General features: G+C 43.5%; 1 protein-coding gene across 2 annotated transcripts; it reads left to right on the top strand.

The window, feature by feature from the left end:
• The first annotated feature begins 4,331 nt into the window (after positions 1 to 4,331).
• LOC308647046 (dehydrogenase/reductase SDR family member 4-like) lies at positions 4,332 to 16,489 on the top strand. Of its 2 annotated transcripts, none has more exons than XM_081290819.1 (9): positions 4,332 to 4,560; positions 6,115 to 6,292; positions 10,728 to 10,829; positions 13,137 to 13,207; positions 13,306 to 13,357; positions 13,643 to 13,777; positions 14,230 to 14,285; positions 15,967 to 16,110; positions 16,205 to 16,489. In XM_081290819.1, the coding sequence occupies exons 1-8, from the start codon at positions 4,430 to 4,432 to the stop codon at positions 16,079 to 16,081; spliced, it is 840 nt and encodes a 279-aa protein (XP_081146945.1). In that variant the 5' UTR covers positions 4,332 to 4,429; the 3' UTR covers positions 16,082 to 16,110; positions 16,205 to 16,489. The 2 variants fall into 2 exon arrangements, with proteins under 2 accessions (XP_081146945.1, XP_081146944.1); XM_081290818.1 differs by having other exon boundaries at positions 4,333 to 4,560; positions 16,217 to 16,489.
• Positions 16,490 to 16,795: the final 306 nt, after the last annotated feature.

Raw genomic sequence — 16,795 nt, 5'->3', positions numbered from 1 at the left:
AAAATAAAAAGGGCTGGAGATGTAGCACAGAGGTAAAGTGTCCCTGGCTTCAGTCCCTAGAACAAAAAAAAAAAAAAAAAAGAAAAAGAAAGAAAAGAAAAAAACCTGAAGGAGTTAACGGCTATAATCACACCATAAATCTTCATGTCTGCCACAGGGACTACCTCTGAAGTCATTTTCACAATTTAAAAAAATAAAATAAAAGAGGAGAGGAATTTGGTTGTGCCCGCAAGAGACCTAGTGGGAAGTTATATCAGGCAACCTATTGAGGTAGAGGGATATTTCCCTCTACATTACAATTTATTCTGCCCCAAAATCTTCAGTGAATTTCTTGTATTGTGAGGAATAAAGAAGACAACTGGGCAGGTGTGGCTATCCCATCTCATCCCCATCCTCAAGCCTGTATCTCAGTATCCATGTGGAAACCACTTAAGGACCATAATCCGGGAGTTCCCAGAAGTGACCAGCAGCAGCAGAGAGCACTGAGGCCCAAAATAAAGCAAGCTGCCTCTTGAAAATAAACTGGAAAACTGCAAGAGACCACCCCACTTCCAAATACAGATAACAAAAGCAATCTACAGCATGAGGGTAACGAGAAACCCATGTATGTTATATTATAAGAACTTTCTCCCTGCCGCTGCATGAAGATCCTGAAGAGGACCCGTACAAAGACTGGATGGCTGGTTTCTAAATGGTGTTCGTTAATAACTGCCTAAATACAGGGCAATTGAAAATTGAAAACCCAGACATTGAATAAGCTATACAACAGAGCTACAGAATTCTTGATAGAGCAATATCTCACAAAATTAATAACCCATCACATTTAAATAGGCAGAGGCTGTGTCAGTCTCTGGAACCTACAGATTCGTTCAATTTTGGTTTTTGCTTTTTTTTTAAGTAAATTATCAACATTTAAAAACCAAATATTTTCTATTAACATCCAGATTTCAAGGTTCTGTTTCAAAATCCAAATATCTGGCAATGCTGGGCCAGCATTCTCAATGACAAAGATGGGTGAAACAATTATGCCTCAAGCCTGCCTGTACACTGCAGTTCCGTAGGGGCTACCAATCCTTATAGGTTCCCAGCCACTGAGCCTGGGGTATATTACCTTTTATCGCTCAACTTAAGCCATCAACCAAAGTTTAAACCATATGTATACTATGTGTAAGTGGGTAAGGTAGCAGAGTAAATTCACTTTAGAAAAACAGATCCATAAAAACTGATTAAATCCTTTTGAAGTTAATTTGACCATAGCTATGGATTTAAAACATTTGACCCAAGTTGGCCACGGTAGCACTCACCTATAATCCCTGAGATCTGGGAACTTGATAGAGAGGATGGTAAGTTCAAGGTCAGCCTCAGAAATTTAGTAAGACTCAGTCTCAAAATGAAAAATAAAAGGGCTGGGAACCTAGATCAGTAACAAAGCATCCTGGGTTCAATCCCCAGTACTTAAAAACATTTGACCCAGGGTACAAGTGTATTTATACCAAACATAAAATATAAACATATTCAAAGTTGTTCATTGTAGAATTGTTTGAAATAGGAACACTGTAAGCCATTGAAATTTTCATCAGTAGGATACTGGCTATTTCACATAATGGAAACTGTACAGCTATTTTTTAAAGGGCAGAAAGAATGAAGTAAATCTATTATGTACCACTCAAACATTCCAAGAATATATTTTAAGATGTGAAAGAAAAGAAGGGGGAGGAAAGGGAGAAAGAAAAGAAGCAAGCAATTTGAAGGATAACATATTCTTTATATTTTTCCTCTTAAAAATCATTCATGAGGGCTGGGATTATAACTCAGTGGTAGGGTACTTGCTTGGCATATGTGAGGCACTGAGTTCAATTCTCAGCACTGTATATAAATAAATAAAAGTCCATTGACAACTAAAAAAAATCATTCATGAGAAAGATTTTTTAGAGGGGAAAAATGCATGTACATGTATAGGAAATGTTTAAAAGAATAAACAAGACCAAAAACTATGGGGGAAGCAGGTAAAGAAGCATAGGAAAGCCAGGCAGAGTGGCATAACCTGTAATTCCAGAGGCTTAGAGACTCAGACAGGAGGACCATGAGTTCAAGGCCAGCCTCAGCAACAGTGAGGCACTAAGCAACTCAGTGAGACCCTGTCTCTAAATAAAATTCAAAAAAGGTCTGGGGATGTGGCTTAGTGGTTAAGCACCCCTGGGTACCAATCTCTGGTACCAAAAAATAAAAAATTAAGATCCCATTTCAAAGAGATACTCCTACATGTGCATATTTTCCCCCCAATCCCCATCTCAACAAACCAAACTTGTTGAGCAGAATTTAGAGACCCACATTTCTTTCCTTCTTTCTATCCTTCTTGGTTCACAGATCCTCTCCCTAATGTCCCAAAAGAAATAGTGTTAGAAGCCAAAAAAAAATCAATGATGCCCAGATAAGAAGTGGCCAGGTAATGCTCAGGGAGCAACCAGGCCAGAATTCTTTTTTCACAGAATTCTTTGCTCTTTGAACCTGGTCTACCTCCTCCACCCCAGGCCCCACCCTCACCCCCTGGATCTGACCATCCACCTCTAGAGAGGAAGGTAAAGAGGATCAGGTCTGCCTGCAGGCCTGTTGCTTTGAGCCAAGCCCTGAGAATTGCTGCAGTCCTATGCATCCTTCTGCAGCCCCACACTCAGGTGCAGAGCTGGGAAGGGTTCCCACAGTGCATTAGCTCCTAAGAGTGAAGGGGAAAAGGAGTGTGGCACTATCCAGCCTCTGTCAATAATTCATGAGGCTCAGACTGAGGGGCGCCAGTCAGAGAGTCAGTTTTCCCCCCAACATGGGGAAAATTAGACTTAAGCTCTCTTATCTCATCCGGATATGCTGAGTACCACAATTGTAACTTCTCGGTTGAGAAATACACCATAAATCCAGTGCATGCCTCTTAAATCACTTGCTATCCATACGCCCGCTTTTGAACGCTGAAACCCTTTCTTGAGACACTCAGCAGACCTACAAATGTACTAAATGAGCCTTTAGCAAGTGTGAATCCTAATACAAAGTGATCCCCATAACTGGACTTCACAAATTGGGATTATCTTCCCTCTAATTGTAGGGATTGATATAAGGTTGACAAATTGTTGGTTGCACAAACTAACAACACTTTACTAAGTCTATCCATCTGTTTTCATCATCTTTTCTGAGAGAAAAGACTAACCGAAAGGAAAAAAGAAAGAGCAAAAGCACATTCCAGAATAAAGGACTATCTGTTAAGTTAAATATGTTTACCGTTATGAAGCTCACTATATTGTCTTTATTTTTCTCATTTTGACTCAGACTAGTGAAAATATTGCCATGGACCAGCACTACTTCTCAGCCTGGCATTTGGAAGTCACTGAGTTGAACTGATTCACACACTTGCACTGGGGTCTGTTGGGGCCTTTCTGTAGTGTACCATAAGCCACCCAGATTTATTAATTCTCTCAGAAACCCAGGAGGGAGATCATTTCAACCCACTTGGCAGAAATGGAGGCTGAAGTCTTGAACATAGAATTTATAGCTGGTGAGGACTTTATTCATCATCTACTCCACATCCTTGTTTGCAGATGAAGAGTTTGGTCTGTGGCAGCAATAATAATTAATTACTATGTGTTTAGCAGTTTACAGTTCATAACGCGCCTTTGTATTCAGCAAATATTTATTGAACTAGGATGGAGGCTAAGACCTGGGGACATAGTGACCATGGAGATCTTGAGCACACTTGAGCTCTCTGTACTCCTACCACTGATTGGGGGACCCTCTAGCATCCTTGTTACCACTTACTCTCTGTACAATGGAAAGTCTTCTTGGACAGAGCCAAGACTCTTATCGCGTTTGTCTCCTGGGCTCAACTCCGTGGGGGACCACAGGCATCATCTCCACAGCTGATCTCAAAGCATTTGCCCTCCTCTGGGCTGTTGCCTACATAAACCCAGACTTTCTTGAAGGAGGAATTCCATTTTGAGGCTTTGGGAAAGAAAAAGAAATCAACCCCAAACCTCATCTCCCCCTTTACCCCAACGCTCCCTGCAAATAAATAAATAAATAAATAAATAAATAAATAAATAAATAAATAAATAAATAAATAAATAAGACGTGAAAGGAGTGGTTGGAGCGTGGGGAAGGCGACGGGTTCCTTGCAGCGGTGTAAGTCCTAATGGAAAAGCACTGAAAGCACTTTCCCGCTGGGCCTGGGGAGAGCAAGGGGGCAGAGAATAAGAGAATGCAGGACGCGGCGGCCATGCGCCGGCAGGGGGCGCCCGCGGCCCGGACCGCTCCTGGGTGGCGGGAGTCCCCACGGAGCAGGCTCTGGCAGGCAGGAGGAGGGAGTAGGCGAGCGGGAGGCGGCGCGTCCGGCCTCCTGCCCCTTGCCCTACTGAGCAGAGTGAAACCAGCGGTGCAGACCTGGGCCATGCAGAAGGCAGGACTACTGCTAGGCGGCTCTGGTCGAGTTTGGAAATCTGTGAGGATGGTCAGCTCGGGGGTGACCCTCCGGAACCCGCTTGAGAATAAGGTGGCCCTCGTAACGGCTTCCACCGAAGGGTGAGTGCCGGGGCAGGATTCTCTGAGGCCTTAGCTGCCTGGAGCAGGTACTGGCCTCTTAGCAGTCCCTTCTCCTCAGGCCTCCCACGTGTCCAAAGCCCTGCCGGGAGGGTGGGGGAAGACCACGTGTTCAGCCTGAAGTCCTTCTGGATCCCCTGACCCTGGCCCCTCCACTGGCCCCTCCACTGCTGCCTCTGGCACAAGACTCGCTGTTGTCCCATTGATCCAGACCGCCAGTGCTCTGGGCTGCCCAATTAACAGCTCCACCTAGAATATGGGAAGACCAGAAACACAAGAGTTCAGATTTCAAAACTATTTCACTGTTTCCGTCCACCATGAAAATGTTCCAGATACCCATTTGGGCATCTGACAAGTCTCCCAGAGCACCCCCACCCCTTACCCAGATGGGACATAGAGCCATGTCGCCAGATTATTGTTTAGGTCAGTACATTTTGGCCCACCCTACCTATAGCCTGTTTCTTCTTACCCACTACTCTTATCCATCCTGTTTCTTTATCCCACAGGACTTTGCTAGATGCCAACTCCTCAAGAATCTGAAATACAGATGTATGTGAAACACTAATGGCTGGCAATTGTAAAATGTGTAACCCTTGCTTCCCAAGCCTACATTTAAATATTTAAATTTTTAGCCATCATTCCTCATGTACCCCAAAACATAACTAAGGATAGACTGTTTAACAATGATGTAGTTGGCCCAGTGTGGTGGCATGTCCCTGTAATCCCACCTGTAATCTCAGAGGCTGGGGAGGCTGAGGCAGGAGGATAGCAAGTTCAAAGCCAGCCTCAGCAACTTAGTGAGGCCCTAAGCAACTAAATATTTGTTATTTTATTTAGAGACCCTGTCTCTAAATAAAATACAAAATAGGGCTGGGGATGTGGCTCAGTGGTTAAGTGCCCCTGAGTTAAATCCCCAGTACCCTCCCCCCCCCAAAAAAAGATGCCTCTAGTAAAGGAGATTTTGGAGGATAGGGTAGCTCTCCAGTAAGACCCTCAAAGCACAGACACAGCTGCTGCAGCAGCACACCAGCTTATTTCTCTCCCCTCAGTCTGCACTGGGTATGAGGCCTGTCAACAGGGTGGGGCAGGAACTAAGGCTGTTCCTGGGAACCAAGGCTGAGGGACAAAATCATAATAAAACGAGCTAAGCATGTCCACCTGCATGGTATTGACAGTGCCATTAGGCCTATGTTACACCAAATAGAAACACCAAGGGCCAAGCACGGTGGCCCACACCTGTAATCCCAGCAGCTCGGGAGGCTGAGGCAGGAGGATCGTGAGTTCAAAGTCATCCTCAGCCTCAGCAACTAAGCGAGGACCTAAGCAACTCAGTGAGACCCTGTCTCTAAATAAAATACAAAATAGGTGATGTGGCTCAGTGATGGAGTGCCCCTAAGTTCAATCCCTGGTACCCCCCAAAAAAGAAGCACCAAGTCATATAAAGAGAGATCTGGAATCCAAACCCAAGCAGAGCCCATCCTTTCAGCTTCCTCCCCTGTACAGGCCTTAACAGTCTTTGTCTCTTTCTGCCCACAGGATTGGCCTAGCCATTGCCCGGCGCCTGGCCCAGGATGGAGCCCACGTGGTTATCAGCAGCCGGAAGCAGCAGAACGTGGACAAGGCCGTGAACATGCTGCAAGCGGAGGGGCTGAGCGTGACTGGCACCGTGTGCCATGTGGGGAAGGCCGAGGACCGGGAGCGGTTGGTGGCTATGGTGAGCAGCAGGGATATGGGCACCAAGCCAGGAGATGGCAGAAGGAAGCCAGGCTGAGCCTCCATTTGTGTTTTCCTAGCTAGTATTGGTGAGATCCAACATAGTACTGTTAACATAACATGCATTTCATATGCCTGTACTGGTCCACTAACACATTTTATTGTGTGCCTTTCTGCTATGTCTATATCCTGAAGTCTGAGAACCATCCCATCCCAAAGAATCCAAAAACTACTCTAATGCTTCAGCTCTGCCTCATCTCTTGGGTACTCCCCCAAAAATCCATTCGGCCTCATTACCTAGTACTTTTCAATGTAATGGTACAGATGAGAAGGGTCAATATAAATATAATCACAAAATAAATGTTCTCACCCATGAACTAATAAACAATCCCCTGTTCTCCAATTTATAGAGTCTCTGGGAACTCATCAGAGGCAGCCTACCATGTTTCAGCTGTCTACTATGTACCATTTACTGTGTTCAAAACCTTACAACCTGACAACAACCCACTCAAGGGAAGAACTGTTCCTCCTGTTTACAGAGACTGATTCAGATAGGTGGAGCCACTTCCCAAGTTTCCACAGCCAGTAGAGAAAGAGTTGTGATTCAACCCTGACTTCCTTTTTTGGCTGCCTATGAACTACCAGCACTTCCTCATTGGCATAGGGCCAGGCTTTAAGTATCCATATGGACTTTAGTCTCAAAGAAAGTGCTAAGCCAAAGACAAGGTTGGTACTTGATGCCAGCCTTCCAGCTGCACAAGAAAATATGGACCATCAGGCTCCTCTCCCCTCAAGCCTTGGGGCACATGCTTTATTTCACAAGAGTGAATGAGAGAACCTACGGGAAGGTACAGGATTGTACTAACAGACTGGAAGGTTAGCAGACATAATTTGGGTGATTTTCTTAGAAACGGAGAACCTTAAACAATAGTAGACAGTAGTATGGCACACAGAACAAGGTAATTCCATTTTTAAGGAACAGTTTGGCAAATGTTCAAATGCTTTGCAAAGGGTCAAATGTGAATCTAAGAAGGTCACCTTGCTGGGCATAGACTACTGGACAGAGCCTAACACTGGGGCCTTGATACTGAGGGTAGAGGAGACTGGGCCATTAATGACCAACCATTTGAAATGTATATAGTTGGGGAGAGGGGGGTGTTTGTTTGTTTCTTTGTTGTTTTGTTTTGAAGTATCAGGGTTCGAACCCAGGGCCTCATACAATTTAAGAATTGTTTGTTTGTTTTTACAATATAATATTTTAATGTCAAAGTCCTGTTGGGAATACATCCTCTGGAACCCATCAGGTCCACTTAACAAATCCTTCAGCCCTGGCCCAGAAGTGGGGCTTGAGCTAGACCTTGATAAATGAGTGGGAGTAGACAGAGCAGGGATGGGGTGCCAGATGACCCTGCAAAAATGAGCAGACAGCCAAGAAGGGAATGAAAGGGATGGGGAACACTGTCAGTACACAGCAGAGAGCACAGGCTCAGGAGTACAGATTCCCAAAGGGGTTTAGATGTCAGTGTAGGAAATAAGAAACCATGTGAGGCTTTAAGCAAGATAAAAATGATTATTGAGGAAGGATAATCTGACAGTGGTGGGAGGAATAAATAGAGAAGACCCTGAGCCAAGGATATTAGTGGTGGTGGATCACCCAAGAGAACTTTAGTGGAACCAAACAATATTTTCCCAAACACATGTCAAGAATGAGAAATAGGAGAGAAAAATCAAAACCAACTTTCTGGGAGTTTGCATGGATATTGTCAGGATAGAGAATGATAGGATAATTGTCAGCAATTTGAGATGTGTTCTGCCTGTTGCCAGCTGTTACCATGTGATGAGAAAAGCTGCTGCCCTGAGGATGGTTACTACTGGTAGCCTCCTAATTACACCGAAAAGCTCTTCAATGGTGTGCCAGTGAGCAGACACCAGATTAATAGTAGCTTCTCTGCTTGATTATACTTTTTCTAAAAAGAAAAATACCTGTCAAAATACAGACAATTCCTAGCCACTTTATAATAGTGATCACACAATGTAGAGCAAGACTTAGAAGACAACCCAATGGTCATAAGTAATGTCCTCATTCATCTTTGCTGTTTCTGTCATTGTTCAATCAAAACCCAGCCTTCTCCCCCTCTCTGTGTTGACAGGCCTGGAACGGGAGGAAGACAGGGTGCACAGCAGAGTGATTCTAGTGCAATCTACCATCCTCTCACCACCCCAGACAGGCACACACAAAGCATAGCACACACACGCATCACTTAGCAACATCTGTGCTTTCCTTCTCACAGGTCCATACACAGAATTGAGGCAGGTGACTGGGGCTTCAAGCCACAGCACCAAAATTTAGAGAATACAAGAAAGTATTGGTACTGGTTTTAAAAGATTATGTGACTTTAAATTTTGTTAAATCTCCATGTTGACAGCTCAGGCACCCCTTTAGCAGCAAAGAAACAACTAAGCTTAGCACCTAGTTAGCAAGAATAATTAGTTAAAAGGAGAAACTAGCAGATGGTGTACATTGTTAATAACACCCCTCGTGTGCCAAATCTGAGGCACAAAGTTGATTGAGGGCCCATTTAGTGCTACTTGCCCAAGGCATCAAAATTGCCAGTACTGAGCAAATGCAAAGTCTGGTTTCAGGGTAGCTCAGTATTGAAAACCCTTGTTGGCAGGTTCTCCTTGGCCATTTGTTACTCTAGCACGTGCCTCTCCACCTACTTACCACTTATTAAGAAGATATCTCCCTTTCTTGGCTTTCCCAGTTTAAATCTCAAATTTCTGCCTTGAATTTCCCATGTCTCCAGTCCAGAAAGATGAGAGAGAAATGGCATCAAAGTTGAGTGAGGAGCTCCTTTAAACCCAGGCTGGTTTAAACCCATCCTTTAAACCCATCCTAACTCTCCTGGGCAGCCGGTTTCATAATCTCAAATCACTTTCAGAGGGCTCTTATAAATTAGCTGTGTGCTATAAAATAGGAGACAGGCCTCAGTTCTGCCAACTAGTTTTGTCCCCTGAGCAAATCAAATCCCTTTACCTTTCCTAAACATGGAATGATCTGGCCTCCTGTTCTTAGCTGATCCTAATGTGTCATTACTGAGTTATACAGTCACTTGAAGAAGTCTCAGGAGTTCCCGGAGAGGGGTCCTCAACTCTGGGCAGTGGGGTTCTTGACAAATGTTGCAGATATGAATTTAAGGACGTGTCAGTTAGAAGCACAGAGATTTATACAGGAAAGTCATGAGTGTACATTCCAGGAAGAATGTGGGCATTTTGGGAGTGAGAGATGTTTTTGGGATTTTTGGGCTCTTCTTTGTGAGAGATGGGCATGTGAGAATGATATCAGTCTAGTGATCACAAGATAGTTTATGGTGGTCTCACAATTTCAGAATCCTTAGGCTGACATGGTCTCCATTTTCTGATCAGTAGAAAACATTGGAAAGTACCCTAGGTTACATGTTTCTTAAAATATCGTATCTCTCTCTGTTTTATCTGTTTATTACATGTGCTAATTAACAGTGCATAAGGTAATTTTCATAAATGGGTGAATTTACAGTAAGTCTAATGCTTACAGATTCCCAGAAATTTGGGAGTGACAGGCCTGGGAGAGAGAAATGACGTGAGAAGTGACAGGTCTAAGAGGAAAAGTATGGCTTCCAGATTAAAGTTATATTTTTCTTGTCCTTCCTTTGGTCTCCTTTCTACCTTTCTTTTCTATTTCTTCTCTCCTACCTTAATATGGTATTTAAAAATTAACTTCCCTGGATCTCAGTTACATATGGAGTTATACCTCCACCAGAGGACACTGAGCTAGATGATCAAAGGCCCCTGCAGTGGTAACTTTCCATGGGAAAGCTATTTAAACAGTTTCTCCATTCAGGTAAGTGTGGACAGCTTTACTCGGAGATAATGGCAGCTCATTCAAGGAGAATGGACAGCAAGCACTGGGGGAAATGGGGCTAGAGCTTACTGTGAAGTGGAAGGGTGTAGAAACAGATTTTGAGGTGAGGGTCGAGAATGAAAGAGCTCCCAAAGAGAAAGTATAAAGGCTAGAGTAAAGGGTTATGGACACTTTTAGAAGAGAACAGACAGGCTGGAAACACTGTAAAAGAAATAAGACAACCTTACCTGGTTAACAGCAGAGCTTAGGGTAACTTTGGAGAGAAAATGTTTCAAGGAAAAGAGATCATTTTTAGGACTGGGGCTGTGGCTCAGTGGTAGAGCACTTGCCTAGCACATGTAAGGCACTGGGTTCAATTCTCAGCACCACATATAAATAATGAATAGAATAAAGGTCCACCAACATCTAAAAAATAATATTTCTAAAAAAGAGATCATTTTGACAACTGTTCTAAGAAGAAATTTCTTATCAACATTGGTAAATTCACTTCCCTTACTAACCTGCAGCCCTGACCAGACCTTCCTTCACTCCCTAGGCTGTGAAACTTCATGGGGGTATTGATATTCTGGTCTCCAATGCTGCTGTCAACCCTTTCTTTGGAAGCCTGATGGATGCCACTGAGGAAGTGTGGGACAAGGTGAGAGAGCATAAAGCAGCAGGGGTCAGTCAAAAAACATTTAGCACAAACTTGGTCTGTTTTTAGATGCCTTTGTCAAGTGTCACATAAATGTGATGTTCCACACACCTGGCATGCACCTTGTAAAGGGCAAATAAGGGGGCGGCTTCCTCTATACTGTTATTCTTTTTCATTTCTGCTTTGAGGCTTTTTGGTTGTTGTTGTTTTGTTTTTCAGTCCTGTGGGCCTTATGGCAAGGCAAGGGTTCTACCACTAAGCCACACTCCCAACTCATCTCAGTTTTATCTTCTTCCATTTGCTCTGTGCTAGCCACCTTCTCTTTCCCTTCCCAGCTCTCTCTCCAAGCATACTTAGCCACGCCCTTTTTCCTGGTTTATTTCCAGCAGAGACAGGCAGCTAAAAGGCCAACAACTTACACACCCACCCATCTCTTTTCAGCTGCCAAAAAAGAATGCTTTTTCATTAGTTGAAAAACGTTAATAGCTGTTAGTTAAATGAAATACCTATTCTGGTGAAATGACCAGAGTTTCTGCTGTTTTATAACAGGGAAAGATCTGGAGTTTTTTTGTTTTGTTTTTTCTTCTTTAATATTTTGTCCCTTAGTTGTTGGTAGATCTTTATTTTATTTACTTATACAAGGTGCTGAGAATTGAACCCAGTGCCTCACACATGCTAGGCAAGTGCACTTCCGCTGAGCCACAGTCCCAGCCATTGTTTTTTCTTCTTAATTGCAGTATTAAGAAAATCTGAGATCCAGATTTCTAAATCCAAGTGCTAGAATATTTGTTTTTATGTGAACATGTACGATTGCATCATGCTCATATTTTACACACCTACATCCTTTAATTATAAAACTTTAATTAAAATATTTATCTTAATTTACTAAGACAAACATTCCCACATGATTTGAAATGCTAAATTTCTTATGATCTCCTCTGGTTTTGTTTTTTTACTCAGATATAATTTCTCAACAGTAAAGTATAAGAAACTAAAATATTATAATTTATCAACTTTGCACGCACATAAAGACCAAAGTGCGAAAATGTTCCTCAGTGAGCCAGATCCTGATGTTGATATTCTTTAAAGAAACATCTTTCATGAAGTCTAAATAGAGACCACATGAAAATCAGCTTTTAATCACATAATCTTTCTTTTTAGTTTATATATTTTTAATATAATGGTGCATCAAACCTAAATGCAATGACTGATCCTTAATTATACTCTTAATTTTTAAAAAATCTTTGTTTTATTTATTTATTTATTTTATGTGGTGCTGAGGATCGAACCCAGTGCCTCATGCATGCAAGGCAAGCTCTTTACCACTGAGCCACAACCCCAGCCCCTATACTCTGAAATTTTTTAAGAAAGAAATTTGGGGGACATTTGGGAAAAGTTTATTATGGGCAATGCAATAAATGAAATGTATTACTGTTAAATTTCTCAAGTATGATAATGAATTGTGGTTGTGCAAAAGAATCTTCTTATTCTTTAGCAATGTGTGTTAAAGTATCTAGGGATAGAGCATTATCATGTCTGTAGCTTACCTTCATTGGTTCATTTTTTTTAAAAAACTATGGATACATAGAAAAGGGTAATGGAGCAAGATGTGAACAATGGGTGAATCCAGGCAAGGGACAGCTGGATATTCACTACACTTCTATTTCAACTTTTTATAAGATTGAAAATTTTCAGAATAAGAAACTGGCTTGGGGGCATAGGAGAGAAATGTCCCAGGAGTGTTTAGAACACTGTAAGCAAGATCATAATACATTTGCTTTAAATTTAGGATGTGGGTGTTTTGATTGCAGCCTGTGCTTCCCCAAAAAGTACTTCCTCATGATCCCACTTTCTGATAAATGACCAGCCAGACAGTCCATCTTGGAGGGCCAAGAGCAATCCATTCCCTGCACCCAGAAGCCAGAAGAGTGCTAAAACTACCCTGTGCTGCCCACTCTAAGGCAGGTCCAGGAGGCGATCGAATTCCAGACTCTCCCTACTTTGAAGAAACATAGAAAATCCAGCTCAAATCCAAAGCAGCCTGGAGAGTTTTCACTCATTCTGAGCCAAATCACACTTGGCTAGTTAGAAAGGATTAACTCTCTCCATTCTTCTACACTTGAACATAGCTGAATGAGCTGGTGAGAAGGACCTCCCCCTAAGCCCAGGGTTCTTCCCTTGTCAGGTCCAGGTAAATGATCCCTGAAGTCTCTACCAGCTCTAACCAGCAGAGCCAGGTGCCCACTGTGCCTGCTCATCATCTGCTCCTCCATGTCCTTCTCATGCTATCTCCCCTTCTTTCCACTTCAGGTTCTGGATGTTAATGTGAAGGCTACAGCCCTGATGACAAAGGCAGTGGTGCCAGAGATGGAGAAGCGAGGGTACCATGAGTGAGAGGGAGCCTGGGTGAGATGGGGCCCTCCACAGGCAGAGGGCAGTGGTTTCTGCCAGGAAGATGTCAGTTTTCTTTTTTTTCCAGAAGTGGCTCAGTGGTGATTGTGGCTTCCATAGGAGCTTTCACTCCGTTTCCTGTAAGAACCCCTTTGTCTGCCACATTCCTCCCACTCTCCATCCCAAGTCTTTCCATTACTCCAGTTTCCCTAAAGTATGTGTCCCCTTTCAGAATCATACCACCACACCCCTTCCCACAAAATAAATGACTTGCCTCCTGAACTCTAACCTAGAGGTAGAAACAAGATGGTTTCCTCCTACCCTCCTTTACAAGAGATGCCTCATTAACTGTTGCCCTTGATGTCAAATGAGAACCAAGAATGACCTGGAAACTAAGAGACCAACCTGTTCTCTTCTCTCCCCAGGGCCTGGGTCCTTATAATGTTAGTAAAACAGCCTTGTTGGGCCTTACCAAGAACCTGGCCTTAGAGCTGGCCCCAAAGAATATTAGAGTGAATTGCCTGGCACCTGGACTCATCAGGACCAATTTCAGCAGTGTGGTGAGGAAGGGGAGCCCTGCATCTCCCTGGGACCCCTGGAAGGGCATTCATCTTTTTGGATGGGGAAACCCAGTACCTGAATCCTGAGCTATCACCCATTTCCATACCTCCTTCCTAGGCTTTTCTGTATTCCCTCTTTATACCAGCCACCTTCCCCAGACCAGAGTCCCACACACTCCTTTCCTGAGCTGTAGTAATTCTGACTCTACTCACACTGTTTCATGTCTTCTGAAGTTGATGAGAACTGGTGAGACCCAGCAAGATGCCTCCCTAACTCCTGAAAAGAATGAAACAGAGAAGGGCAGTGGGGAGTTGGGAGCCAAGAAGGAACTGGAAATGAAAGGGGGGCATCTCTCCATCCTTCCTTTCCACTGACATGGGAAGACAGTTTCTTTCCCTCACTGCCCCTCAGCTTCCTCTTACCATAAACAGATTTCCCTTTTTTCCTGCAGTTGTGGAAAGACAAGGAAAGAGAGGACAGAATGAAAGAATTCATGCATATCAGAAGGTAAGCTGTCAGAGAGGACTAGGAGGGATAAAGATGAAAAGTTCTGTCACAGCCCATAGCTTACCACCTCACTCCCATAAGGAACACGGGCATCCCCTCCTCTGCCTCCCAAACTTCTCAAGTTCATAAACTCTACTCTTGCAGTGGTCTGGCCAACAAGGCTGCTGTTTCCACTGCAAAAAAAAAAAAAAAAAAGCAGAGGCATTAGGGTTTCAGCAGAATGGAGCTCTAGGACAGGTCCTCCTCTTTACTGTCTACCTCCACCCCTGGGCATTCATGGAGACTAGAAACCAAAATCAAAACTGTGACTATTGTAGTTCTTCTTGAATAAAAAGTCACATTTCCAAAGCTCAAGTTGGTGATCCCACAATCCAAATAAAAGAAATGAAGAGCTTTACTAAGGCTCAAACTCCTCTTCCCTAGTGGGCTGGCTGAAGTATTCAGACACCTTTGTTGGGTTCCCTTTATTAAGTGACCTGCCTTTCTCCACCTTCTGGCTTCTGAGCACTCTTGTCTTTAGCATCTCCAGTTTGACCCCTCAAGGACAAATGCCAGCAATACCTACCTCTTTACTGGTCTAAACATCCCAGAATCCCTCAAGTTCTTCCAAAGCCATTCTGATATCAGGCATGAGCTGCAGACCTAGTTCACAACCCATTAATAAGTCAGTATTATCATTGTAGAGCCCCAATGAATGATCTAGCCCTATGCATCTCAATCTTGGATATATATTGACTCTGATATATATATATATATATATATATATATATATTTTTTTTTTTTCCCCATACTGGGAATTGAATCTAGGGGCACTTTACCACTGAACTACACCCCCCAGCCCTTTTATTTTGAGACAGGGTTTCACTACAATGCCCAAACTGGTCTCCAACTTGTGATCCTCTCACTTCAGCCTCCCAAGTTGCTGGGATTATAGACAGCCCTGGCTTAGGGAGTTTTTTTAAACTTCAGTGGCTCAGGCCTATTGCCCAGATATTCTTCTTTAATTGATCCATGGTGGTGCCTACAAATCTTTTTTCTTTCTTCATTTATTTGTTGTTGTCATTGTTTTGTTTTGCCTCCCAAATGATTGCAATGTACAGGTAGCTCAGAGAACCACAATCCAAGCCTTCTAGGTTTGAGTTACTTACTCTACCCACCTCAAGAGTATTCTACAGCAGTTTAAGTGTTTCCTAACTATGAGATCACTCATACAAACAATGAGAATTAGCACATTCTTACAAAGCAAACTAGACTTTAAGGGACAAAAATAGACTTGAAAAAGTCCTGAAGACCTTATAAATGGAATCATTTTAAACCACTATTTATGTCTATATGTGAAACAAATTATTTTGAAGTGTGAAATAATTACTCACCATTTAATCAATATAACTTTGGATTTTGGTGTCCTGAGCTCTCTAAGAAACAGAATGTCTATTATTTAAATATAATGTGTAACGGTTTTTTCAGAGTATAGTTGTTACATTTATACTAAATCATAATGGTAATTATAATTTTACAATTATGAAATGGTAACCCTATTTAATAAGCAGAAAGCTTGTACACTCTTTCTGAAAAATCAACTGGTAATTCTTCTTTAAGCAAATTTCATTTCCTGTGGGCCAGGTGAGGGGGGCCTGGCCTGTTTGATTTTAACTCCCTTCCTTGTTCTGCTGTTCCCCAGATTAGGCAAGCCTGAGGACTGTGCAGGCATCGTATCTTTCTTGTGTTCGGAGGACGCTAGTTATATCACTGGGGAGACAGTGGTAGTTGGAGGAGGAACCCCATCCCGCCTCTGAGGAACAGAAGGCAGCCCACTAGGGCAGAGGTTAGTTCCAGCTCCTGGGGGCCATTCCAGCATTCTTCTGCTGACCTTTCCCACCTCTGCCCATCTTATTGCTCATCGCGCAAAATCTCTTCGGCCCTGTGATAAGGTCCAGCCTTGCCTGCTGTCAAGATGTGGTCTGATGAGGATTCCCACTGTTGCTGTGGTGTGGATAAGGCTTGCCGGAAAAACACTGTGAACCTGAGAAGGCTTGTGTCTACCTTGACAAAGACCAACAAGTATTCCCCACCACCACTCCCCACCCTATCCCGGGAATTTGAAGGTAGATGGGCGAGGGGAGAAGGAACCCGGAGTGGAAGGAGCAGGGCTGGAAATTAACAACTTGCAAATGAGGTGCAAATAAAATGCATATGATCGCGTTGCTCTGAATCAGCGTGTTCATTTCTGTGCCGGGTGCTTAAGTATGGAACTGAGCACAGAGCAGAGGTCCGGACAGGCTAGATCTCTGCATCCCCTCAGCCCTCCTCCTGGTCTACAGGACTTGAGTGTGACGCTTGAGGGTGGAGGTGTCTGCAGAGCTGCCAGCTGGGAGGAGGTGGTTCGGAAACTCCCTGGTGCTACTCCGAGGCTCACAACCCAAAGGATGTGCCAAGGACGCTACGGGGATCCCCGAGCCTGGGCGGGCAAGCAGAGAATAGGGACGAAGTCCCCCAGATCCCGCCAGGTC

Source organism: Spermophilus citellus (genome assembly GCF_964194105.1).
Source record: "Spermophilus citellus genome assembly, chromosome: 4".
Classification (NCBI taxonomy): Eukaryota; Metazoa; Chordata; class Mammalia; order Rodentia; family Sciuridae; genus Spermophilus; species Spermophilus citellus.
Note: the sequence above shows the minus strand (reverse complement) of the source record. Positions and strands in the feature narration are given on the sequence as shown.